The sequence below is a fragment of the Myotis brandtii genome, unplaced genomic scaffold, assembly GCF_000412655.1.
Source record: "Myotis brandtii unplaced genomic scaffold, ASM41265v1 scaffold995, whole genome shotgun sequence".
Classification (NCBI taxonomy): Eukaryota; Metazoa; Chordata; class Mammalia; order Chiroptera; family Vespertilionidae; genus Myotis; species Myotis brandtii.
This window is the reverse complement of record NW_005372150.1, coordinates 1,286,253-1,312,947: the sequence shown is the minus strand read 5'-3', so window position 1 is coordinate 1,312,947 and position 26,695 is coordinate 1,286,253. Positions and strand designations below refer to the sequence as shown.

Here is a 26,695-nt window from a genome sequence, read left to right as displayed (position 1 = left end):
ACACTTTTCTCGTATCTCTTTGACTACTTCAGTGCATATTCCTGATTTATTTGCTCATTATGCAGCGCTTTGTAACGGTTCAGCCCCGAAGCCACCTGCTTGGTTCTTTTCGCAGCCAAGGACCTTGACCACACAGCAATGATAACAGTGCCTATCACATAGGTGTGGGAGGAGGAGATTACGTATTCCCCATGAGGCACTCAGAACCGTGCCTGACACACTGCACAGGCACCATAAATCATAGTTGAAGTGTTATCACTTGTCTCTTGGGCTAGAAGGCAGCTCGTTGAGAGAGCAAAGTCCTCTGATGCAGAGGCTGGCATATGAGGGCATGGTCACTATGGCACAGTGGATGTGGGGACAGACCCCTGCCCCAATTCCTTCTGGAGTAGGAGGAGGAACAGAAGAGTGACAGGGAGAAGCTGCTGAATGATGGCAGGTAACCTACCCAGCATTACGCAGGTCTCCATTCAAATGCCACCTCCTCCAGAAGGCCTTCCTTGACCACCTGGCCTGAGACAACCCCCTGAGGTTGAAAGGACTTTCACTTGCTTAAGCGTCAGTGGGGCTGGGGTGGAGATAGGGTTGGGATGCAGGTCACAGAGGTCTGTAAGGGACCAGGGGGCCTGTCAGTATTTTACAGTACTCACTACTGTACTCACAATTAACCCGGTGCTGCTGTTTTTACAGTACTCACTAATTTCAGAAATGACTTTGCTTACTCTGTAATGGTGTGCCTAGCATCAGTCTTCTTTCCAACTATGAGGAAGTCCATGGAGCCAAGATCTGTCAGTCATGTTCTCCTGGACCCCTCGGTGCCTGGCACACAGTAGGTGCTCAGGAAACACATGGAGAAATGCATGACTCCCAGGCAGTTCAGCTCCTCTGTGCCCAGTGAGCTAATGGTTTTTCTGAGCTGCTGAGGACAAGGGCCAGGTTTTGTTTATCTATTGACTCCCAGGTGTGGGTGGCACCTCACACTCTGTTGTGTGAGTACTTTTTATTTCTGACCCAAAATATAAGATTGAACATTCATTCCTGCACATTTTCATTTTCATTCCATTTAGCCCAGCATTCTGTTAGCTTTTCCTTCCAACTCTTCCTTGACTTCAAACAGGATAAAAATGTTGACCAAGTCAAGGCCTCAGGAACCCCTCCCTCACACGTGACTCAGGCCTTTTCCCAAAAGAAACCCTAGCCTCCACTCCCTCCCCACCCCACCCCACCCCCAACAGCTTCTCAGGGTGAAAAGGGGGCTCCTTCGATGGTAAATTTGTGAACTCACAACACTCTACTCAAGAGATCCAGAGTTTCCACCACCATAATAAAGGTTCTGAAAAGTCCTGCAGACAAGTGAGCAGCTGGAGCAGGCTTCCCCTGGAGGGTCCACCTTGGACTCAGTGACACTCTGGTGGAGCTGCCCTTCAGAGGCACCTACATCAAGAAACACTACTCTGGAGACCCTCACAGGTTGACCATGCTCATAATGTGGGGTTTGCACTAACCAGGAATCCACCAAAGTTTGTTCACTTACCCCCAAGCCCGATATTTTTCCCCAAGGGCACAGCAGAGGCACATCCCAGCTTGTGATATTGCTGAGGATGATGAGATGGAATTCTAGTCAACATTACCCTTGAAAGTCCCTTAAATCAGCCTCAAAATTCAGAATACCTGGTTTTTTATGCAAGTACAGTAAAGCATTCATGTGGATGTATAATGCATATGTAGTAGCACAGAATATAGAAGAGTACATATCCAAAATATACCTATAGTATTTTTTGAATTCTGTTTAGATTCCACATATAAGTGAAATCACATGGCATTTGTCTTTCTCTGTCTGACTGATCTCACTTTAAATATTCTCAAGGTCCATCTATGTTGTTCCAGATAGCAAGATCTCATTCTTCTTCATGGCTGAACAATATCCCATTGCACATATGCACCATATCTGCTTTATCCATTCATTCAATAGACACTTGGGCTTTTCCATGTCCTGCTATTGGAAATACTACTGCAGTGAACATCGGAGTACAGATATCTCTTTAAGATAATGATCTAGTTTTCTTCAGATATATACCCAGAGTGGGATTACTGGGACATAGGGTAGTTCTATTTTTAATTTTTTGAGAAACCTCTATACTCTTTTTCATAGTGGCCACACTAATTTACATTTCCATACATGTAGTATTTTAATTTATTTTTCCCTAAGTGCATTTTCCTGAATTCATATAAACTGAATATTCATGAGAGCACACACCATGTCCCCAGCCCATGTGCCCCCCCTACATTTATTTATTTATCTGCCCCACAAATATTAACTAGAATCTTCTGAGTGGTAAACAGCTGATGAATCAGCCACAGGCTCAGAGTTTCAGGGCACTCACTGACTGGCGGGGAGTCAGGGCTTAAATGTAGAAGAGGAGAGGGCACTGGGTGATGAGCAGGTGGACTGTCACATGGAAGGCTGCCTGCAGGGTCACCTGAAATAGGCTGGCCCACAACCCAGGGGAGGAAGGGTGTGGCAGTGGAGAAGCAGCCCAGAAAAGCTTTCAGTAGTGACCCAGCCAGGAGCCAGGGGCCCAGAGATGGGTGCCCTGGACTGGAGGAGGAGGAGTAGGGAAGGCAGGAAGAGGCAGAGGGAGAGGTGGGGACAGTCAATCTGCAGGGTTTTGTGTTCAGGCCTCTGGTGTGCCTGGGAGGAGAACTGTCAGAAGAGTCTCCGTCTCAAGTGAGAGGCAGGATGTAGGAAGGTAATCAGATTCCTAGCACACGCAGAAATCTGCTCTGTCTCCAGCATTATGGTCAACAAAGGAATGGCAATTTCCGATGTATGCTTCTGGGCATCTGCATTCTTTTACAAATACTCCTGACCTCCGGTTTGGTGCTTCCTTGCCAGGATTTTTCCAGGGATGGGCACAGATGACCTGGGATTCAGGCCCTGGGACTCACCCTTCTCTACGGATGGTAACCTTGGTGCACTTCTGGGCTTCTGTTCTGGTTGCACTTGTCATCACTTCTCTTCAGCAGTCACTTCCGCAGTTCCCCTCTCTCCCTGAGTGACTGCTGGGCCTCTCACCTGGGAATCTGCATGCCTTGCACAATTCATCTTTTTGCCCGCCCCCCCCCCTCTCCACCCCAGGGGCTGTAAGAGTGGATGGAGTACATGTCTGCTGAGCTGTGCTGCTTGGAGGGAGGACCTTTCCAGGGAGAGAGACAGAAGCGAGGGTTGGGGCCAGCTCCAATTGCTGCCTTTTCTTAACAATACCCCGTCTTGCCTGAGCAAAGACCTTTCTCTTCCTATTCTTGTCCAGAACACAGCTAACAAAGGACACTTTCTCTCATTTGCATTTCTTTTGCAAGCCTCAGAGCATTCTGTGTTTTAGTTCTCCTGACACTATTTTTGAGATAAGTCTTTTGTTATAATGTTCTTTTTCCAATTTCCATATGGTGGACAGACACACACACACACACACACACACACACACACACACACGCCACACACTTTTACACCCACAATCTTTCAGTCATTCTCTGTTGAGGATTTACAGGTGAATAATACAGGTTACTGCAATCTAGTTGGAAGAAAGATAGATAATTCAATTAAACACAAAGTAAGGATGGCTAATGTGCTGGGCCACAAGCAGAGGGAGGACTATCAGGAAGGTCCCTCAGAGAAGGGACACTGGAGCTGTGTCTTGATAGGCATGCTTCACCAACAATGCATCTATCTAGTAAGAGCTATTCTTATTAATCCCTTACCAGGTATTGTGCAAGCCTGTTATGTGCCTTGCTTTATTCACTCCTCACAACCTTAGAAAGCAGATATTTTATTATTCATTTTATAAATGAGGAAACTGAGGCCTTGAGAGGTCAGTTAATTCACTCAAGGTCCTGCCACTGGGAAGTGGAGCCAGAATGTGAACCCAGGTTTATCAGTCTCCAGGGCCCTGCTTTGAAACCATTGGGCTACATTGCCTATTACCTGGAAGATGGGAGAGGAAGGGCATTACTAGACTGAAGGAACAAAATGTGCAAAGGCATGGAGGCAGGAAGGAATAGGTAGTGGCCCTTGATGGGTACTCAGCAGTGCTCTCCTCCTTGCTTGGTGGAAAGAGACACTTAGATAGAACCAAGGTAGGAGAGAAGGGTGGAGGCAGCAGGCCTACACCTGTCCCTTCCCCAAGTTCCATCTCTGCGAGTCCATTACCTTAATCAGACCCAGCCCAGGCCCTGCTCCCCAGTTTCTCTGGTTGTTCATCAAGAGATTCTCTAATTCCTGTGGATGGAGACACCCGGATGTGGCATATTCTGAGCCCAGAGGGTGTGAACTGCCATGCCACAGGGCTGGCAAAAGCAACCTTTTTCCATCTGTGTATTTTCCAAATCATCATGTATTTCAGCTTGTGTCACTGCAGATTGCTCACTCTCTGACCCATTGGCTTTAAATAGAAAAAGAAAAAAATACAATGCACTTTGTGGTTTCCAGTAAGATACCGTAAATACACCCAGATAATATTCCGGGGCAAACCATTTGCAGTGGATGCTCAGGGCAGTGCAATGGAACCTTTCGGGCAGCCTGGACATCAGTGCATTTCCTCTGTACCCGCCAGGATTGCTGTGGGGCTGGAATGCGTGGAGGGCGTCAGTCAGGCTCCCCACTGAAAATCTCAGTAACAATACCAGTCTTTTCTGGGCACTTTCTAGAGGCCTAGTCTTTTCACACAGGGGTTTCATTGAACCTTCATGGCAACTTGGCAGTGTCCTCCTGGTGGTTCCCATTTAACAGATGGGGAAACTGAGACTCAGGAGGCAGAGTCTTTGCTCAGGGTCACCCAGCTAAATAGGAGCAGAGAGGAGAGACTGGCGAGCTCCATTTTATTTGAGTTCTGAGCTGAAGCCACCTGGACTTCTGGAGGGACAATTTTTTTGGGGATATGGGTAGATTCAGAGTTCAGGAGGGTGTGGTAGAGGGGAGAGTGGAGATTCCATACTGGAAGCCAGGAGACCCTGGTTATTCCCCTGGTCTCGCTGAGTCACTGGAGACTTTGGGCAAGTCTCTTGACTTCCTTGAACCTGTCATTCAAGGAGGAACCATGGGCTTCATGTCTGGGGCTCTGGGAGTCTATTCCCTGATTCCAGGGGCATCAGAACCTCTGCTGGGGCAGGATAGCAGGGGCCAGAGGACCTGCTACTGCCCTCTCTATAGCTTCAGCTACTCCCACACCCCATCGCTCACCTGCTTCCACCACAGACTGTATCATACCAGGGCCACCACACAGTCTTTCTCTGGCCTGGAGCCCTCCCTCCGCACCCCCCGCACCCCCCACACAGACAGCCTCCTAGCTGCTTCTCCATGCTCAAAAGCTACCATGCCAGTGCCTTCTGCTCTGACACTGTCCTGTTCTACATTCTTCAGAGTCCTCAGCTGCTACCGAGTGTTTTTTTTATTTTTATTTTTTAAATTTTGTTTTATTGCTTAAAGTATTACAAAGAGTATTACATATGTCTCCTTTTTTTCCCCCCTTGACATTCCCCCGGCCTCCCCTACGCTACTGAGTGTTTTGATCTCCCTATCTGTACCTCATAAAGTCAAGGCATGTCTAAATCTCTCTTGTCAGTTTTCTCAGCCCCTAGTGTGGTATCTGGCACATAGTAACTGTTTAAGAAATATCTGTTGAGTGAAGAAATAGGGCACATGGCTCACTCAGTCAAGGAGACCAAGGGGATGGCTGGCTTTGATGGAAGTTCTTCCTCTGCTCATGGGCAGGAGGTAGAGGTGATGATCAGGGGCAAGAGGTAGAGGTGGATGGTCAGGGGCAGGAGGTAGAGGTGATGGTCAGGGCAGAGAGGGTGGTCCCTGGAGGGTACATGGTCAGTGATGGTCAAGCTCAGTATCTGCTGCTTATGGGCCCCATGTGGTAGATCCAGGAAAGAGGCTGGGCTGCGGTCAGTAGGACTAGAGTGAGTATCATGTCCTTACAGTAGAGAGTAACTCAGATGGTGGAGCTGGGCTAATTGGATTGGAATCCTTGGCAGGTTACATCACTTCTCTGGGTCTCAATTTCTATGTCTGTAAAATGGAGATAATAACAGCCCACACCTCATAGGATTGTTGTAGGATTAAGTGAGTCGATCTATATTGAGTGCTTAGAACAGAGCCTGGCAAATAGTAAGCAATTTTATGACTTTGCTATGCTTATTATGAACATTGGGTACATTGTCTTACTCCACTTCTGCAGCAATCAAGCAGCCATCTCTAAACCGTCTTCCAGATCTTGTAAGGGACAAAGGAGATGGCATTCAGGAAATCACCTAGCGGGAGGGGCACTCTCAGGCCAATAGGGTGGTCCTTCTCAGAGTATTGCCATGGTCAGGGTCTGGGTGTGCTCTGGAGTTGTTGAGATAGCATGTGACCTCTGGGCTTGCATCTGGACTCTGCCGGAGCAAGTCTCCCTGAGCCTCAGTTTCTCCACTGATAAAATAAGGAGCTGTTAGTCACCTGGGTTGGGTGAAGAAGGAATAGACAGATGGCTGGAGTACGCTGTGGCCTTTCATGCTGAAAGTCCGAGATTCTGGGATCCTTCTCTACCTTTTTACTGTCATTAAAACCAGTTCTTGGCTCAGCAAACTTATCTCATTTGAGTTGATGGGGTCTTACAAATCATTTATTGAGAAGTCTTAACTAAGTGACACCTCTTGACAGCAATAAAGGTATTTTTATAAGAGTCGATGCCGTAAGCCGAAGTAATGGTAAGCTTTCAGACACAGCAAAGAGCCAGGAAGGGAGGGAGGCTGGGACTGAGGAAGGACACTGCCAACCTGGCCCCAGAATCCAAGTCTGGCCAGTGTCCCGGTGGGCGGCCTCAGTGAATGGCATTACTTGTCAGAGCCTCGGCTTCCTCACCTGTCAAATTGTGAGAAAAGGTGGCTATCCAATGGGACTATTGTGAAATATCACACAGATAGCCAAATATGGGTCTGGCACATAATAGATGATCAACAAATGTTACTTTCTTTCCACCCTTCTCCTTCACCCCAAGCCAAACCCCAACCTCAGGCCTCTGGCTACCTCTGTGCAGACATGGCTTCTTGGGGAAGCCATGCTGCCTGGGCTGGGGGTCATCCCCACCCTGCCTCGCAGAGCCTCTTGGGATCTCGGTTGGGTTGTTCTCCTTAAGAGCAGGTGAGCACACTTTCCAAAGCACTGCATGGAAGCACTAAATAAAGGTCACGTGGTTGTTGGCCACTGTCTGGAGCTTTCTTTCATTCGTTCATTTATTCATTTGACAAATATTTACTGAGTGACTACCTACTACTTGTAACGAAGTGTTTGCCTTCAAGGAAATTACATTCCAGAGGGGCAATGGAAGTGGTAAGTGAGGTAGAAGAACAGACAATAAACAAGTAAGTCTAAAATATAAGGAAAGTTATGGAGAAAACTAAAGTAGGGGACGTTTCTCTCTGCACCTCCCAACAGTGACTGTAATTTCATCCATTATAATAATTATAATACTCACTGTTGTTTATTTAAGCATTGGGGATATGACAGGTGATACCTACTTCTCTCTACAGGGTGGCTGATATTAACAGATATGGAAATAGAGGCTCAGAGAGGTTCAGTGACTTGCTCTGTCTGGCAGGGTTCAAATTGGAATTTAGGTCTGCTATTCATTTATCCCTCACACATCATGGTGGGAGTTGTAAACAGTGGATCAAGACAGACATGGTCCTTGTCCCCTTGTATATCCATTTGGATGGGCAGACAGACCTTGGGCCAGCCCCATACACCATGAGGCTGTCTTGTTCTTCAAGGTTTCATGGAGCATGATGTGGCGAAATGGGACACAGTGGTAATAATAACAATGGCTGGTGTTTACTGAACACTTACTACATGTCCAGTGCTGTGCTCAGCACCTTTCCCTCATTCTGTTTAGATGCTGTTATTCCCATTTCACAGAGTAAACAGGGGCTTAAATCAGTTAACAGGCCTGACATTAGTTACACAATCAGCCTGATGCCCAGGGCAGTTTCCCCAGTGGTCAGTGTTGGAGGAGAAGGGAGATGGGACTGGGTGGTGTTAGCCTAATGTTGGTGGGCAAGGCCAATGTCAAGATATCAAGGGATCAACAGTGACCCTTTAGCATCTGGAAGTATTAGACTTTACCAGCCAGTACCTGGGTCCCTGGGACCTCTGAAGCCAAGAATGACTGCACCTCAACATTTCTCAGACTCTAGGCCACCGCCTTCACTCCTCAGCAGGTGCTGAGGTGAGGGAGCTAGGTGGCCCCTGATAAGACTTCACTCTGGTCTGGAGGCCCACCTTAAGCTCAGGGGAGTTAAATGTGTTGTGGTGCAGCTGCCCTTCACCCATTTGGAATCTGATGAGAATCTTGCATGGGTAGCGAGCCATTATCATTATGTTTAACTAGTGTCTGTTGTCATCATTTGCAAAGTCATGGGGCTCAGAGAGACCCCAGGGATTGGTAATCACTTGGTGGTAGAGCTCCTGCACACAAAATCACCAGGAAGGAGGTTGGGCTGGCAGCCCCTATGCTGCCCCTGGCCCCACCTCCCATAAGGAGCCTGGGAGAAAGGCAAGTCTCAGATGACAGGCCAGGCCCCACCCCTTCCAATTTACATACTCCACTCAAGGTCTGATTAAGGGGACCCAGTCTCCTTTCTTGGAGTCATTTAATTTCTGGGGACAGTTCTTGGTCTGTGTGGAGTGTCCAGAGGCAGAGTCCGCAGCTCAGCTCTGCAGCCTACCAGGTGAGCGGCCTGAGCAAACCAGACCTTTCTCTTGTCCTCAGTTTCTCCAATTGTAAAGGAAGATAAATGAAGACTTCTACTGCTTACCGCACAGCTCTCTTATAAAGAACTGTTACTACTGCCATAGATAGAAATTGCAATAAATTTAATAGTTGGGGCCGTTTTCTCATGCCAGTCTCTGTGCTAAATGCTTTACCTTTGTTAATTTTGTTCTAGTCCTAAATGAGTGGGTAGTTAGCATCCCTATTTTATAGTAGAGAAACTGGAGCACAGAGAAGTTGATGATCCAGCCAAGGTCACACAGGAGTGATAGAACAGGGACTCCCCAGCACCTATCCTGCTCTCTCTATACTTTTCATCTGATATTCTTTTTCTTGATGTCGGCGAGGGTCTAATCTGACTGTAGGCTGTCCCCTTCAGTGTAGTCTTACCTGTCCGTTGACATCTGGAGCAGTTAGAGCTGCTGCTCAGGGGCTTTATCTTTGGGACCAGTCTTCCCGCTTGGCTTGGATGCCCTTGGAACATGCAGAGGAGTAAATTAAAAACATGCAGAGGTAGAAATGAGGTTGCAAATCCCAGGAGATTCTGGTTGTCCACTCTTCCACCTCCTGCTCTGGCCAACTCAGACCCACCTGCTTGCTGCCCAGCTTTGGGGGAAGATTTTTCCAATCTGCCCTCTACCTGGGAGTCTGTCTATTAAATGCTCTTGTCCAATGTCCTGCTTGAGTGGAACTTGAGGCCTGATCTCCTGTCCTCATGACCTTAAATTTCAAAGCTCCCTCTTTCCCAAAGCCCAGCAGCAGGAGATGGTCACTCTGTTCCTACCTGCCCTTCTGGTGGTCAGTTCTGTCTTCAACACATGGCCCCAGCAGGCTCCCTTGCCTTCCAGTGAGCCCAGCGGAGCATTGCTAGTTCTTATGCACCATTTATTAATTTCACAAAACAAAAGCATTGTCAGGTATCCAGCCTGCCAAATTGTCAGACCTGTGTGCATGTCCACCCCGTCGATGTGGCTTTGTCGCAGGCCCTCTGTCAGGAATTTATTACACACATGAGGTGTGTAATACCAATGTGAGAATATGTGCAGAGTCAGGGACCCAGTAGGTGTGTGATGGAGCTGGAATTTGAGCCCCTGTTTTAACAGGGTGCTGTGGATGGGCTGGCCTGGAATGTCAGAGTAAAGTGGCTTGGGCTACAGGAAGCCACTCAGTGGTGATTGGGTGGGGGCAGGGGAGTACAGGTTGTCTGTGTCTTAGCAGCCCGGGTTAGGGTGGCCATGGGTGGGTGGGAAAAGGGTGTGTCTGAGTGTGGGTCCCAGTGACCTGGGACTTAAAGCAACTTGGAGGCTGCCTTATCCACCTCCCGCACTGCTTAAGCCACTTCATCCCAACATCCTGAAGCACTTCTCCCCACTCGATCATGCCTGCTCAGCACTACTTCATCTCCTGCTCCAGCTTTGGGGGCCTTTCCCAACAGGCTGCTCTCCCTGAAACCCACACCACCCTGGCTCTGAGTGCGAACTTGCTGAATGCTCACTCGGAGTTCACGCTGCACACAGGGCTTCCTACAGAGTGCCTTGGTCCACCTTCATCCTGTGCAGTAGACACCGCTTGCGAACCTGTTTGAGGCCCAGAGAGGCAAAGAGTGTGGGTGGCAGCATTCCTGCACACTGGCTACTCAGGACCCTTCTACCCCCACTAAGAGCCCAGCACCACTGGGCAGAGCCATCTTCAAATAGCTGGGAAGACTTGTGGAAAGTGACTTCTCAGCAGCTCCCCAGACCCCCTACTGAACCTTCCTGTTTACGTACCTGCTCTTTTCCACCCTGACTGTGGGCAGTCCTCACTCCTCTTCCCCAGCCCCTGCCTTCTAGGAGACCAAGGCCTGAGGATGCAGATGTCCAGGGTCCAGGTCCCAGCCTTCCCTGGAGATGCTCACAGTCTGGCCAAGAGGAGTGGGTGAGGGGTGAGCCTGCGACTGGCAAGTGACACACAGCAGTAGTAACAGGGGCTCACAGAGAACAAGGGCTGTGTGTCAGGCACCTGCGAGGAGTCAGACGCAGAGCTGAGAGTGCTAAAAATTTTTTTAACTTCTAGTTCTTATTTTTGAACACTTAACAAGACAACATTCAAACAAATTTTAAAAGTTAGGATGGATTAATTTACAGTAAAATAATCAACTTAAAATATCAGCCCTTTCATTTAGGGCCAAGGAGGCCAATAGTTCCCATTTAAACAGATTTACAAAATTTATATTTTAACCTATATTTGATGGCATCGAAATATAAAAAGTATACAACTTCCATCGAGACCTTCCCTTCCCTTCAGAGTATAATTCATACAATTGCTCCTTTGTTCAGTTCTCAAACTTTTAAAAAATCACCAGTTCTATTTTGAAATATATCTACAACTCCACTGATAACAAGAACACTCTTAAAACAATTCTTATAGGACAAACTCTTACTGTTTTCTGTCATTGCCATGAGAAAAGTACTGTTGCAGAGTTTCCCTTTTACCTCTGAGTACATGGGACTCAAGGAGGGCTCAGCACTGGCTGAAAGTCACAGGACCAGAAATGGATGCTCCTGAGATGTAAGCCCAGGCTCAGGCTCCGGAGTCTGTGAGCAATGCAGGTGTTGAAGAAATGCTGTTTTGAGGGTTGTTGCTAGATGCTGTGAGAGCTGTTCACGTGCACAGTTTACACCCTAATTTGAGTGTTGTGGGGAGTGGGCGGTCATTCACAGGGTTGTCCCATCCTCTGGCCTTGGGAGCCTGGGCCAGCAGCCCACACGTCTCTCTCCTCCCCTGCCAGTCAGCTACCTAAGGGCAGGCAGCGATTGGGGCTTGAGTGGGCGTGTGCATGACTGGTGCTCAGGCTTGGTCATCATGCCAGGATGGACCTCTCGGAGATAAGGAATGGGTGCTCAGTGGATCTTTGTGGAGCTCAGCCTCCCTTCTTATCCAGGCTGGTCTCCTCCCCGGATATCCTGGACCTGACCCCAGGCTTTCACCCTCTCCTCACAGGGAGCCGGGAGGCCGCCTTCACCTACGCCATCATCGCTGCCGGCGTGGCCCATGCCATCACAGCTGCCTGCACCCAGGGCAACCTAAGTGACTGTGGCTGCGACAAGGAGAAGCAAGGCCAGTACCACCGGGATGAGGGCTGGAAGTGGGGTGGCTGCTCGGCTGACATCCGCTACGGCATCGGCTTTGCCAAGGTCTTCGTGGATGCCCGGGAGATCAAGCAGAACGCCAGGACGCTCATGAACCTGCACAACAATGAGGCGGGCCGGAAGGTAGGGCGGGAGACCTGGGACAGCCTGCTCTCAGGCGGCAGGGCTCCCGGAAAGGCCACAGAGCTCCTTCCCTAGCTGGCTCTGCCCTCCCCAGCTGCTGATAGGGCTCAGGGTGTGGCATGAAGCTTGTCAGTTACTAGAGAGGTTGAATAACTGAATCTAGGTGAAAACAAATTTGATGTAACAGTGAGATGGAAAGAGGGGGGCTTGTGAACTCTTATCCTTGGGTCCACAAAATCAGCTGTGCAAACTCTGGTTGAGGGAGAGGTTAAGATGGGTTGAGCAGGAGTCATCCCTTAACAGCAGGGCCGCTAGCATGTCATTGATCACCACAGCTGGAATCTGGCACTCAAAATAAAGGCACCTTTTTGAGTGCCTCCTCAGATGCTCCTGGATTCTGAGCTCAGCTTGGAAGAGAGCTAGGAATGTTCCAGGATATTTCTAGTGGAGGTGGCTGGGACAGAAAGGGGCTGGACACCCATCCCATGAAAAGCTGGCTGTCCTAAGGCAAGGAAGCAGAAGGGCCCAGAGTGCAGAGTGAGGGCCCACGGGGTGACGGGATCACGGAGAAGTAGGTCCTGCTGTGAGGAGCCAAGCCAAAGCCATGAGATATGGAGTGAGTTACCAAGAAAGGAGTGAGCTCTTTATCCCAGGAAGTATTTGGGCAGAGGCAGCTCAAGGTACCCAAGTCAGTGCTCCTGGCTCAGGCTGTGCCCTGGGCTGCAGCCTAAGGCTGGGAGTATGCTCTTACGTGCCTTTGAAAGCTGAGGTGCTCAGAACCCTTCCTGGAACCCCTAGGCCCAGGAGATGCTGGGAGAGGAAAAGCTCAGATGTCGGGTGGATCTCTGTGGTGAAGTGTCTGTGAGCCAGGGCAGATGGAGAGGAGGGCTTAGGGCTACCTGGGTGGGAACAGACCCCTGCAGTGATAAGATTTGTGCTGACACCACCTGGGGCCACAAATGCTGGTACCCAGGGTGGCTGGGCAGGAGCAAGAGTGACAAAGACCTAAAAAACCATACACAAGGCTATATTGGACCCAGGAATGCAGACCCCATCCACAGGCCACCACTGTGGTTGTACAGGAAGGCCAGCCCACTGGAGCCAGACCCTGAGTTTAGACTCAGATTTTTATGTACCATCACTTCATTTTTAAGTGTTGGCATTTCAAATTGATTGTCAACAGTAGAAAAGGTAAAAAAGAAAGAGGATTACCAGAGGCTCAAGTATTTAACTGGCTAAGTGTGGGCTATGAACACCCCATTTGGGTGACAGATGTATTAAGTGGCACATATCTTGCTCTGCTGGAGCACGTCTGTGGGCCAGGCAGTCTTATAGCTCTGGATGTATCAGCTCGCCTAATTCTCAAGACATCTCTAAGAACAGTAGCATCATTATCCCCATTTTACAAGTGAAGAAATTGAGGCTCAGAGTGGGTAAGTAATGGGCTGAGGGTCCCATCTCTACTAATAAAAGGGTAATATACTAATTAGGACATCTTCCAGACGTCCTCTGGACATCCATCTGGACAAAGCCACAGTGGCTGCGAGGGCCTTGGGCTGGGGGCATGGGCAGGGCCCACGCGGGAGAGGCGGGCCTGTGCTGTGGGCTGGTCCAGTGCCGTGGCCCCTTTTGCAGAGGCCTGGGGCTCAGGCAGCTATGAGCCCCAGCAGCTGTGAGGCCCAGGGCTCAGGCCTCGCAGCTGTGGAGGCCGGTAGTGACAGCAGCAGCAGGGTGATGGGGGCAATGCCTTTCCTTGTTCGGCCAGTTGCCTCCCACAGAGGGAGGCCAGACTGCCACTTAGGTCCAAGGGGAGCGGGCCTAAGCCATCAGTAGGACATCCCCTGAGGGCTCCCAGACTGTGAGAGAGGGCAGGCCTGGCTGGGGGGCCCCCCCCCCCCAGTGCATGAATTTTCGTGCACTGGGCCTCTAGTAGTTAATAAGCAGTGCCAGAATTCTGTCTCTAAGCTGACATTCTTTTTTTAAAAATATATTTTTATTGATTTCGGATAAGAAGGGAGAGGGAGAGAGAGATAGAAACATCAATGATAAGAGAGAATCACTGATCGACTGCCTCTTGCACACCCCACACAGGGGATTGAGCCTGCAACCCAGGCTTGTGCCCTTGACTGGAATCAAAACTGGGACCCTTCAGTCCATAGGCCAATGCTCTATCCACTGAGCCAAACCAACTAGGGCAAAAGCTGACATTCTTTATACAGCATACACTGCTGTGGCATGGTGGTCAGAAGGCTGCCTGTAGGCTGGCACTGGGCTGCCTGGTTTAGATTCCAGCTTTATTATTCCTTCCCAGGAAGGAAGTAGAGCTGGCAGGAGTGTCCTCAGGGCTGAGGTGAGGAGGGAAGGAGACAAGGCAGGAGACCACTTACCCCGGGGCCTGGTACAGAGTTTGTCCTCAGCACAGGGCGGCTGTGATTACAAGTTGTGCAAACGCGTAACACAGGAGGGAGTCTGTCTGGCAAGTGTTGGGGGTAAGGGGGGTAGCCTGCACACCTTAGAGAGGAGCAAGGTTCCCCTCTTGCGGATGAATGGGAGAGGACAAGCTGGCCCTTCCTCCAGCCTTCAGGTACCCTTCCCTCCCTCCTCTTCTCGAGCCTCTGGCCACATCCTGTGTGTAAGAGCCTCCCAGGAGTCTGGGTGAGTCACACCTGCAGAAACTCACCTGACACGATGCTGTCCTGGGTTAATTGGAAGGCCCTGCCTGGCTGGCAGCTCCTGTGCAGCCAGCACATCTCTCCAGGCTTTTCAGCTATTCATTTCTTCTAGTTTCTGTGGTCAGATCACTCTTTAGGGCACAGGGCACAGGGCACAGGGTGTAGGCTTCCTCCTGCCCTTGAAACACTCCCTGGAGGCAGAAAAAGGGAGTGCTTCAAGAGTCTTCCCTCTTCCAGCCTCCGTTTCCTTATCCGTGGCTACCTGGTTGGGCCACTGTGAGAATTAAAGAAGAGAATTCTTAGCTTGGGATAAGAAAGGTTCAGTATATCCAGTGGGAAAAGCTTTTACAAGCCACAGAGTTCCACAGCGTGAGGGCTGCGGCTGCTGTTTCAGGCAACTCTTGGGTGGTGCAGCTGCTGGAATCTGTCAGACATCATAAGATCAACCTCAGTGGCTTCCTGGAGGAGACAAGTGAGGTTTGGCTTGGCAGGGAAGAGAGGTGAAGGTAACACAGGTTTGGTGTGGGGAGGCAGTGGTCAAAGGTCCAGAGGTGAGGGCTTGGGGCAAGTTCAGGGGTCCAGACTGGCTGGTCTGTGAGTCACAGCATCTGGAGAGCCTGCATGGTCACCTGCCAGGCCAGGGAGTGAGAGCCTTGATTTGTCCCCTCAGATCTTTCTGTGGTTGCTGTCAGGTTTCAGCTCAGATGTCCCCCTTTAGGCAAGCTTCCTTTCCAATTCCTTCCTAGCCTTTTCTCAGATGTCATCTTGTTCCTTTCTCTCCCACCCCACTCCATACCAGATCATGAGCTTGAAGTGTCTCATTCACAGCTGCAACCCCAAGGCTGGCATCAACAAGCCACTCTCTGTGTAGAGTGAAGAGTTCAGTACCTATGGTCACTGGTGAACCACTGATGGTTCTGGAGCAGGGAAGGGGCAGAACTCATAGACACTGACTCCAGGAAGGCAGAGTGAGGCCCTGGGCGGGATCAAGAATGGGGTGCAGAATGAGTGCAGACTGGGCTCTCCCAGAATGATGAGGAAAATAATATGGGGTGGGAGGGGGAAGAGGTGCTAGCAGCCTGACTCTGTATCTCTAATGCACATTCCTGTTAGCCTATAGTCTAGTCACTGCCCCTTCCTTAATTATCTGGTCTTGCAAGACCTGTTTACCTAAATACTCCCATTTCACAGAGGCCATAAACCATGAAACATACACAACCCCTGGAGAGGGTTATCAGCACTGGTGCCAGGCCAGGCCAGGCCTTTAGGTATGGTTTCACGTCCACCATCCCAACACATGGGGCTTTTTGCAAAGCCCGCAAAAGGTCCAGAAGTCTGATCCATATTTGGGGGACAAAGAAACCAAAGGGTATAAAGAGAAAGCTTCCTCCATATTGGCTTGCTCAGGATTTGGAAATAGGCTCCCCTGAGTCATGGTACTAGTACATCGGGAAATAAATGGTTTTTTCCTGTATCTCTGGGTACTCCTGTGTATTTTTCGGTCGCCTGGTAAATTCTGTAACAAGCTCAGGGAAACCAGCAGAAGGGCTCTCCCCATGTCGGCCCAGCTCCACTCTGACTTGTGAGGACTCTTGTGGGTGGCTCCCCGGGATAGCAGTTCAACCTGGCGCTCTGTATTTTCCAGAGCCAAGAAGTGGGATTTGGTACTCCCCAGTGTACATAGGGAAAGGCCTGACCATCCACAGGTCTGGCCCTTTGTGGTGTGGGAGTGCAGACCCAGGGCAGTATCCATACTGCTCAGCCAGATCCCAGCAGGCTGGTGGTTTCTTAGCCCAGCCCTCTCTGCTACAGGGCACCTGAGCACCCACACACATATCCAAGTGGTCAGGAGCAAGGACAGCCACCTAGCCTAAGGCTTGGTTTATATCAGTTCTGAGTCCCATCCCTACTTGGAGATACAGTTTCCCCATTTGTCAAATGGGACTATGACATTGATTTATTCTGGATCCCAGGTGCTGGTCAGGGCCAGGTGAGGGTACACAGGGGAGGTGCCCCAGGAACCTGCTGTGTGCCATTTATTAGAAGGCATGGGGCCCCACCCCAGAACCTCCCCCACAGTAGGCTTCTGTGGGTCACACACACAGAGGAGAAAAGAGGCAGCCCGCAGCCACTCCTGGCTGAGTGTCTTGGAAAGGCTCACAGATGTGTTTATCACTGGCTCCCTCACTCCTGCTGTCAGCAGACAAGACTCAACCTGACCACAGGCTCTGGTGCTTGTTGGCAGCTGTTTGAGAAAAGGAGGAGGCAGGGAAAGTTAGGGAGGGGGTGCGTGTATCGAGGGGCAGAAGTGGTGGCAGATCCAATGAGGGGAAACCGGGGGCAGCCCACTGACTCACCTGGCAGATGGGGAGAATAAACGCTGTAGGAGCATCCTGCCCTCACAGGTCTCCACTCTGGGCAGAACCAGGTGCTGGTCTGTGGATGGGCCACAGGGCTGGGAGATGGGTACCTCTGTGGGACAGCCGGCCTTTCCATTCCCTCATTGTCTCATGCAATTGTGTGGTCTGCAGGGTGGAATCAGAATGACTAGGTGAATGGTAGAAATTATTAGAATTTTAGGGCCATAATATTTTTGGATTGAAATCACAGACTGTTCAGATTGAGAATGTAGAATATTAGGTTCACATCCTCATATGTGGGGTTTGGAATTATAGGATGTTTGGTTGGGAGGGAGAGAGACATAGGGAGTATTGGGTTGAAATGTTCAGATGGTAGAATCTTTGTGGCTTTGAATGATTTCTTTCCAGTCTTTTGTTCAGTGGGGAGATGAGCAAACCATGATTCTTTCCCTCAAGGTAATTGGTCTAGTGAAAGAGTCAGATAAGAGGAGCAAGAAGTATGATTTAGGGCTCACACCACAGGGGCAATGCCACACAGAATGCTTAAGGGAGCCCAGGGAGGGAGTGCTCTCCCCGGGGACAAGTCTGAAGACCTCTAGAGGAACAAGGGACCATTAGAATGGCTTTGAAGGATAGGTAAGAGTCCACCAGGTGGACAGGATAAGTGGGGAAGAGGAGGGCAGTTCAGACAGAGATAACAACATGTATAAAAGCATGAAGTCCTAAAAGAGCATGGTTGGGCTGTGGGGAGTGCAGGGCTCTGTGTGTCATAGTTCCATTTGACAGATGGGGAAACTGAGGCCCCAAGCAGGGATGGAACTCAGAACTGATATACACTAAGCCTTAGTTATCCCAGGTTAGGCAGCTGTCCTTGCTCCTGACCACTTGATTATGTGTCTGGGCCTTTCAGATGCCCTGTTGCAGAAAGTGACCACTTCAGGGCTGGGCTGGGAGACCACCTTCCTGTGATCTGGCTGAGCAGTATGGCCGTTGCCATGGTTACCCAGGGCCAGGGGCTGGCGTGCTGTGGATGCCTTGCTGTACACTGAGAAGAAAGTGCACAGGGAGCTCTGGAGGCCTCAGGGGAGGGAAGGGCCCTCAACAATCCCTTCCCTGGGGTGTGGTGACTGAATTCAAGAGAGGCAGCCATGGGTATGAGGGCCCAGCTGGGAGAGGGTTGGCCCCTGCTGGAATGTGCTGCTTGCTCCCAGGGAGGTGAGCTCAGGGGGATGGAATTTCACCTGAGTGAGGAGTCACCTCCCAGTCCCTGCCCAGCCTCTTGCTCACAGAGGGTGCCGGTTTTGTCCCTTCCTGCCCTGCCCCGTCTGGTCTGGGTGCTCCTGGGAGCTGGATTCCCACCCTGCCCTGGCCAGAGGCAGGCCTGTGAGTCAGGGGACACCAGGGAACTTGCAAGGCTGCTGAGGTGGGGCCCAGATAAGGTTTGCCCAGCTATGCTCCTCTCCACTGTCCTGAGGGCCACTTGCATATTTGACCAGAAAGAGTGGTCAGTGGTGGTAAGTTGAGGGCCCGGGGAGCCAGGCCCAGCCTTTCTGGAAGCTGGCTGACCAGCTTGGGCTGTGAGGAGGCCTCCTCAGGCCCTGTGCCCTCCATTCCTGCCCCAGATCCAGGAACAGATGTATGTGCGTTCTCACCTTCCCAGATGGAAAGGCCTCTAGCCAGAACTTAAGGGACTTGGATGTTGAGCAAACCACATCCATCCTTGGCCTTGATTTCTTCTGTGGTGGAAACTTATGGTCTCAGAAGGGTCTTCCAGGTCTGACATGTGTGTTGAGTACTTAGGACCAATGGATGTCAACCTTGTCTGCAGCCACACACTCGTGGCATCCACCAAACTATTCCTGCCTCAGGGCCTTTATACATGCTATTTCCTCTGTCAGAAATGCTCTTCCCATGAATCTTTGGATGACAAAGGCCCTCCCTGACTCTCCTCCTCTATGTCCAGTCATCTCCTTTGGTATACCCTGCTTTATTATCTGTTTTTAAATTAATTATAAATCAACAAAGGTTTATATATCCTTAAATTTTATTAAAATATATACTACATAAAACAGCATTCTAACATTTTAGTGGTGTTAAGTACATTTACATTATATGCAACCATCACCACCATCCATCTCCAGAACTTTTTCATTTCACAACTGAAACTCTGTTCCCTCAAACACTAAGTCCCCATTCCCCACGTGGACCCTGGCAACACCATTCTACTTTCTGTCTCTATGAATTAAACTGCTGTAGGGACCACATCTGAGTGGAATCCTACAATATTTGTCCTCTTGTGACTGGCTTATTCCACTTAGTATGATGTCCTCCGGGTTCTATTACCCGGTTTGAGTTAACTTTTGTAAAAGGTTCATTTGAGGTCAAGGTTCATTTTTTGGGTCTATTTATGTGCTCAGTCTGGCCACTCTCTTCAGCTCTACAGCCCTGTCTGTGGAGGACAGTGACTTCTAGACAGTGCCAAGGAGAACTGTACAATCTTTTATGTAGTTATTTATTTTTAAAATTTATCCCAGTACAGATGTTCCCTTTATTACTTCCATTGACCCCCTCCACTCCCCACCGCCCAGCCTTCACTGTACTATTGTCTGTGTCCCTGGGTTATGCATATCTATAATAATAAACATGTAATATGCTAATTAGACCAGACATCCTTCTGGATGACCTTCCGGATGAAGCTGGGGCACTCTGGGTCCTGGATGCTGGAGGGAAGCCAGGGTCCCTGGTGCTAGAGGGAAGCCAGTGCCGGGAGCCGGGGGAAGGAAGGCCTACTCTTGCACAAATTTCGTGCATCGGGCCTCTAGTATGCATATAAGTTCCCTGGTTACTCTTTTCCCACCCCCCTTCCCCAATACTTCTGAGATTCATCAGTCTGTTGTTCCATGCTTCCATGTCTCTGAATCTGTTTTGTTCATTGGTTTATTTTGTTCATTAGATTCCACATATGAGTGAGATTATGTGATACTTGTCTTTCTCTGACTGGCTTATTTTGCTCAGCATAATACTCTCCAGGTCCCTCTATGTTGTCTCAGAGGATAAGAGATCCTTCTTTTTACAGCTGCATAATATTCCATGGTATAAATGTACCACCGATTTTTTATCCACTCATCCACTGATGGGCACTTGGGCTGTTTCCAGATCTTAGTTTTATAAATTATGCTGCTATGAACATAGAGGTGCATACATTTTTTTTTGATTGGTGTTTTGGGTTTCTTAGGATATATTCCTAAAAGTAGGATCACTGGGTCAAATGGCAGTTTCATTTTTAATTTTTTTAAGTGAGAATAAGATTATTTATTTCAGTTAATAACATATGGAAGTGTAGTAAGATATAAGAAAGTAGATCAATTAATCGCCTTCAAATTAACATCAAGTGCAGCTTATCTCACTTTAAAAATTTTGTATTTTTTAATTTAAATTCTTTATTGTTTAAAGTATTACATATGTCTCCTTTTCCCACCATTGACCTCTCCCCATCCACTCCCACACTCCAGCACACACATTCCCTTCCCCCCCCCCCCCCATTGTATGTGTCCTTTGGTTATGCTTATATGCATGCATACAAGTCCTTTGGTTGCTCTCGTCCCACCTCTTCCCATCCTCCCCTGCCTTCCCTCTGAGGTTTGGCTGTCTATTCGATGCTTCTATGTCTCTGGCTCTATTTTTGTTCATCAGTTTTATGTTGTTCATTATATTCCACAAATGAGTGAGATCATGTGATATTTATCTTTCTCCGACTGGCTTATTTCACTTAGCATAATGCTCTTCAGGTTCATCCATGCTGTTGCGAATGGTAAGAGTTCTTTTTTTTTTTACAGCAGCGTAGTATTCCATTGTGTAGATGTACCACAATTTTTTTAAGTGAACGTATCAAGATTTTATTGTCATATCATAAAACAAAATATGGAACTTAGAACTGGATCATTTGACCCTTTATCTTTTTATTTCCTCCCAGTTCAAAATGTTTGCATCTCTTAATAGCCAGCATTCTCTTAGATCAGCAGTTGGGCTCAACACATTCAAGCCTCAGCACAATCTTCTTTGTAGTTTTAGCCTTTTTTGGAAAATGAGCTTAGTCTGCTGACCATAGCCACTCTGCTTCCTGTCATAACGCTGCTTTCCCTGTGCATACAGAGAATCCCTGCCCTTCTTGTACTGTGTTACTTTGTGACGTTGATGCTTGCCACACTTACAGAAAGTTTGGTGGGTTTTAGGAACGTTCACATGTTTGTGAGAGCGCTATCAGCAGGGAAAGGAAGCTGTACCACAGCTTTTTTATCCACTCATCTGCTGATGGGCACGTAGGCTGTTTCCAAGTCTTAGCTATTGTAAATTGTGCTACTATGAACATAGGGGAGCATACATCCTTTCTGATTGGTGTTTTGGGTTTCGTAGGATATATTCCTAGAAGTGGGATCACTGAGTCAAATGGAAGTTCCAATTTTAATTTTTTGAGGAAACTCCATACTGTTTTCCATGATGGCTGCACCAATCTGCATTCATACCAGCAGTGTACTAGGTTCTCTTTTCTCCACATTTCTGCCAGCACTTGCTATTTGTTGATTTACTGATGTTTACCATTCTGGCAGGTGTGAGGTGATATGACATTGTTGTTTTAATTTGCATCTCTCTGATGATCAGTGACCTTGAGCATTTTTTCATATGTATCTTGACCATCTGTATGTCCTATTTGGAGAAGTGTCTATTTAGGTCCTTTGCCCATTTTTTAATTGGATGTCTGTCTTCCTTTTTGTTGGGTTGTATGAGTTCTTTATGTATTTTGGAAATTAACCCTTATGAGATATATCATTGACAAGTATGTACAGTGGGCTCCCTTTTCATTTTGTTGATGGTTTCTTTTGCTGTGCAGAAGCCTTTTATTTTGATGTAGTCCCATTAGTTTATTTTCTCTTTTGTTTCCTTTGCCTGAGGAGATATATTGGCAAATACATTGCTATGAGAGATGTCTGATATTTTGCTGACTATGGTTTTCTAGGATTTTTATGGTTTTACCACTTACATTTGAGTATTTTATCCATTTTTAGTTTATTCTTGTGTATGGTGTAAGTTGATGGTCTAGTTTCAATTTTTTGTATGTACCTATCCAGTGATCCCAACAACATTTATTGAAGAGACTGTCTTTCCTCCATTGTATGCTTTTGCTTCCTTTGTCAATATTAATTGAGCATAATGGCTTGGGTCGATTTCTGGGATCTCTGTTTTATTCCATTGATCTATATACCTGTTTCTTGTGTCAGTACCAGGCTGTTTTGATTACAGTGGCTTTGTAGTATAATTTGATATCCAGTATTGTGATCCCTCCTACTTTGTTCTTTTCTCTCAAGATTGCTTCTACTATTTGGGGTCTTTTTTAGTTCCATATAAGTTTTTGGAGTATTTGTTTTAGTCCTGTGAAATATGCCATTGGTATTTTAATAAGAATTGCATTGACTCTATAGATTGCTTTGGATAGTATGGACATTTTAATTATGTTAATTCATCCAATCCATGAACCCAGTATATTCTTTCATATGTTTGTATTTTCCTCTATTTCTTTTTTCAGTTTTCTGAGGGCATGGTTTTATACCTCTTTGGTTAAATTTATTCCAAAGCATCTTATTTTTGTTGTTGTTGCAATGGTAAGTGGGATTGTTTTTTTAGTTTCTCTTTCTGAGAATTCATTACTGGTGTATAAAATGCCATCAATTTCTGGATGTTAATTTTGTATCCCGCTACTTTGTTGAATTCATTTATTAAATCTAATAGGTTTTTTTTGGTAGTGTCCTTAGGGTTTTCTATGTACAATACACGTCATCTGTGAATAATGACAGTTTCACTTTCTCCTTTCCAATTTGGATACCTTTTATGTGTTTTTTTTTTCTTTTTAGTTTCACATTAAAAAAAATCTTTATTGTTCAGATTATTACAATTGTTGTTTCCTCTTTTTTCCCCCCATAGCTCTCCTCCACCCGGCTCCCCCCACCACCAGCCCTCGCTCCCCCCGACTATCCTCATCCATAGGTGTAAGATCTCTTCCCACATCCCCACAGCCCCTTTCCCCTGAGAATTGTCAGTCTGCTTCCTTTCCATGCCCCTGATTCTATTACATTCACCAGTTTATTCTGTTCATTAGATTTTTTATTCATTTGATTTTTAGATTCACTTGTTAATAAATATGTATTTATTGTCACTTTGTTGTTCATAATTTTTTATCTTTACCTTTTTCTTCTTCCTCTTCTTAAAGAATGCCCTTCAGGATTTCATATAATACTGGTTTGGTGGTGATGAACTCCTTTAGCTTTTTCTTATCTGTGAAGCTCTTTATCTGACCTTCAATTCTAAATGATAGCTTTGCTGGGTAGAGTAATCTTGGTTGTAGGTTCTTGCTATTCATCACTTAGAATATTTCTTGCTACTCCCTTCTGGCCTGCATAGTTTCTGTTGAGAAATCAGCTAACAGTCATATGGGTACTCCCTTGTAGGTAACTAACTGTTTTTCTCTTTCTGCTTTTAAGATTCTCTCTTTGTATTTTGCCCTTGGCATTTTAATTATGATGTGTCTTGGTGTGGTCCTCTTTGGATTCCTTTTGTTTGGGGTTCTCTGTGCTTCCTGGACTTGTAAGTCTATTTCTTTCACCAGGTAGGGGAAGTTTTCTGTCATTATTTCTTCAAATAGGTTTTCAATATCTTGCTCTCTTTCTTCTTCTGGCACCCCCATAATTCGGATGTTGGTATGCTTGAAGTTGTCCCAGAGGTTCCTTACACTATCTTCAGATTTTTGGATTCTGTTTGCTCTTCCATTTGGGTGTTTTTTGCTTACTTGTATTTCAAATCTTTGACTTGATTCTTGGGATCCTCTAGTCTACTGTTGAATCTCTGTATATTATTCTTTATTTCAGTCAGTGTATGCTTAATTTCTGACTGGTCCTTTTCCATTTTTTTTAGTATTCTCACTAAGATCCTTGAAGGTCTCACTAAGTTCCTCGGAGGTGTCTAGAAGATTCTTGAGTAACCTTATAACTGTGATTTTGAACTCTATATCTAGTATTTTGCTTTCTTCCATTTCTTTCATTTGTGACATGTTTCTTTGTCTCCACATTTTGGCTGCTTCCCTGTGTTTGTTTCTATGTATTGGGTAGCTGCTAAGTCTCCTTGAGTTGATAGAGTGGCCTTGTGTGGTAGGTGTCCTATAGGGCCCAGTGGACACCTGAGGTGGACACTCTTGGTGCACCCCTTTCACCTGAGGTGGACACTCTTGGTGCACCCCTTTCTGGGCTGTGTGCACAGTCTTGTTGTAGTTAAGCTTTGATTGCTGTTGGTATCACTGAGAGGAATTGACCTCCAGGCCAATTGGCTGTGAGGACCAGCTGTGTCTACAATGGAAGAGCTGCTGTTCAGGAGACACCCTTATGGGGCAGGACTTGCTTCAGTGGGGCTTTGGTGCTCACTGAGTCTGCCCCTTGAGTGTGTCACTATGGATGTGAAGAGTTGTAATCTCCCTTTTATATTTTCTTCTTGTCTGATCACTGTAGCTAAGACTTCCAGCACTATGTTGAATAAGAATGGTGAAAGTGTCTTGTTCCTAAGAAAAATGCTTTTAGTTTTTGTCCATTGAGTATGATGTTGGCTGTAGGTTTGTCATATATGACCTTTATTATGTTGAGGTATGATCCCTCTGTTTCCCACAATGCTGAGAGTTTTCATTAAAACTGGGTGCTATTTGTTGAATGTTTTTTGCAATTATTGATATGATCATATTATCTTTATCTTTCTTTTTGTTTATGTGATGTATTACATTTATTGATTTGCAAATATTGTCCCAGCTTTGCATCCCTGGAATAAATCCCACTTGGTCATGGTGAATAATCTTTTTAATATATTGCTGGTCCAGTTTGCTAATATTTTGTTGAGGATTTTGGCATCTATATGCATCAGGAATATTGGTCTGTAATTTTCTTTCTTTGTAGTGTCTTTTTGTGGTTTTGGAATTAGGATAATGCTGGCCTCATAAAAAGAGCTTGGAAGTCATTCGTCCTCTTGAAATTTTTTGAATTGTTTGAGGAGGATAGGTGTTAGTTCTTCTTTGAATGTTTGGTAAAACTCCTCTGTGAAGCTGTCTGGTCCATGACTTTCTTGTTTGCTGGAGTTTTTTGATTCTTGCTTCAATTTCATCAGCTGTAATTCGTCTATTCAGATTTTCTGGTTCTTCCTGATTGAGTTTTGGAAGATGGTATGTTTCTAGGAATTTATCCATTTTATCCACATTGTCCAGCTTGTTGGCATATAGCTGTTCATAGTATTTGCTTACAATCTTTTTTATTTCTGTGGTGTGAGTGGTTACTTCCCTGCTTTCATTTCTGATTTTATTTATTTGGGTCCTCTGTCTTAGTTTCTTGATGGGTCTCACTAGTGTATCATCAATATGGTTTATCATTTCGAAGAACCAGCTCTTGATTTCATTGATTTTTTGTACTTTTAAAAAAAAATCTCTATGCTATTTATTTCCTCTCTGATTTTATTATTTCCTTCCTTCTACTTACTCTGGGCTTTTCTTATTGTTTTCTAATTCTTTTAGTTGTAGGGTTAGATAGTTTACTAGAGATTTCTCTTATTTCTTGATGTATGCTTGTAGTGCTATGAACTTCCCTCTCAGGACAACTTTTTCTGTGTCCCATAGATTTGGGGCTGTTGTGTGTTCATTTTTGTTTGTTTTCAGGAAGTTTGTGATTTCTTCCTTGATTTCATTGGTAACCCACTTATTGTTTAATAACATGCTACTTAGCCTCCATGTATTTGAATGTTTTTGAGTGTTTTTATTGTAGTTGATTTCTAGTTTCATGTCATTGTAATCTGAGAAAATGCTTGATATGATTTCAATCTTATTGAACTTGTAGACTTATTTTGTTTCTTAACATGTGGTCTATGAGAATGTCCTATGTGAACTTGAAAAGAATGTATATTCTACAGCTTTGGGGTGAAATGTTCTGTAAATATCAATTAAATCCATCTGATCTATCGTATCATTTAGGGTTACTGTTTCCTTGTTGATTTTTTGTCTGGAAGATCTATTCAGTTCAGTCAGTGGGCTGTTGAAGTCCCCTACTATGACTATACTGCTATCAATCTGGCCCTTAATGTCCTCTGAGTTTTTTTTTTTATATATTTAGGTGCACCTATATTGGGTGCATATATTTTTACCAGGATTATATCCTCTTGTTGGATCAATCCCTTTAGTATTATGTCATGACCTTCCTTGTCTCTTTCTATGGCGTTTCATTTGAGGTCGATTTTGTCAGATATAAGTATTGCTACCCCTGCTTTTTTAAAATTTTCACTTGCATGGAAAATTTTTTTCTATCCTTTCACTTTCATCCTGTCTGAGTCTTTTGTTTTGAGGTAGTCTTTTATAGGCAACATATACATGGGTCATATTTTCTTATCCATTCAGCTACCCTATGTCTTTTGACTGGAACATTTAACCCATTTACATTTAAGGTTATTATTGATAGGTACTTACTTATTGCCAGTTTTTGTTCTTTCTCTCTCTCTCTCTCTCTCTCTCTCTCTCTCTCTCTCTCTAT

At 46.5% G+C, this 26,695-nt stretch overlaps 1 protein-coding gene across 1 annotated transcript in view; it reads left to right on the top strand.

The window, feature by feature from the left end:
* The window catches only part of WNT7A (wingless-type MMTV integration site family, member 7A), a 99,449-nt gene that overhangs the window by 14,802 nt on the left and 57,952 nt on the right, over positions 1-26,695 (top strand). Inside the window, exon 3 of the mRNA XM_005886623.2 lies at positions 11,793-12,064. Within this exon, the coding sequence (XP_005886685.1) occupies positions 11,793-12,064 (272 nt within the window). The remainder of the gene's footprint in view (positions 1-11,792; positions 12,065-26,695) is intronic.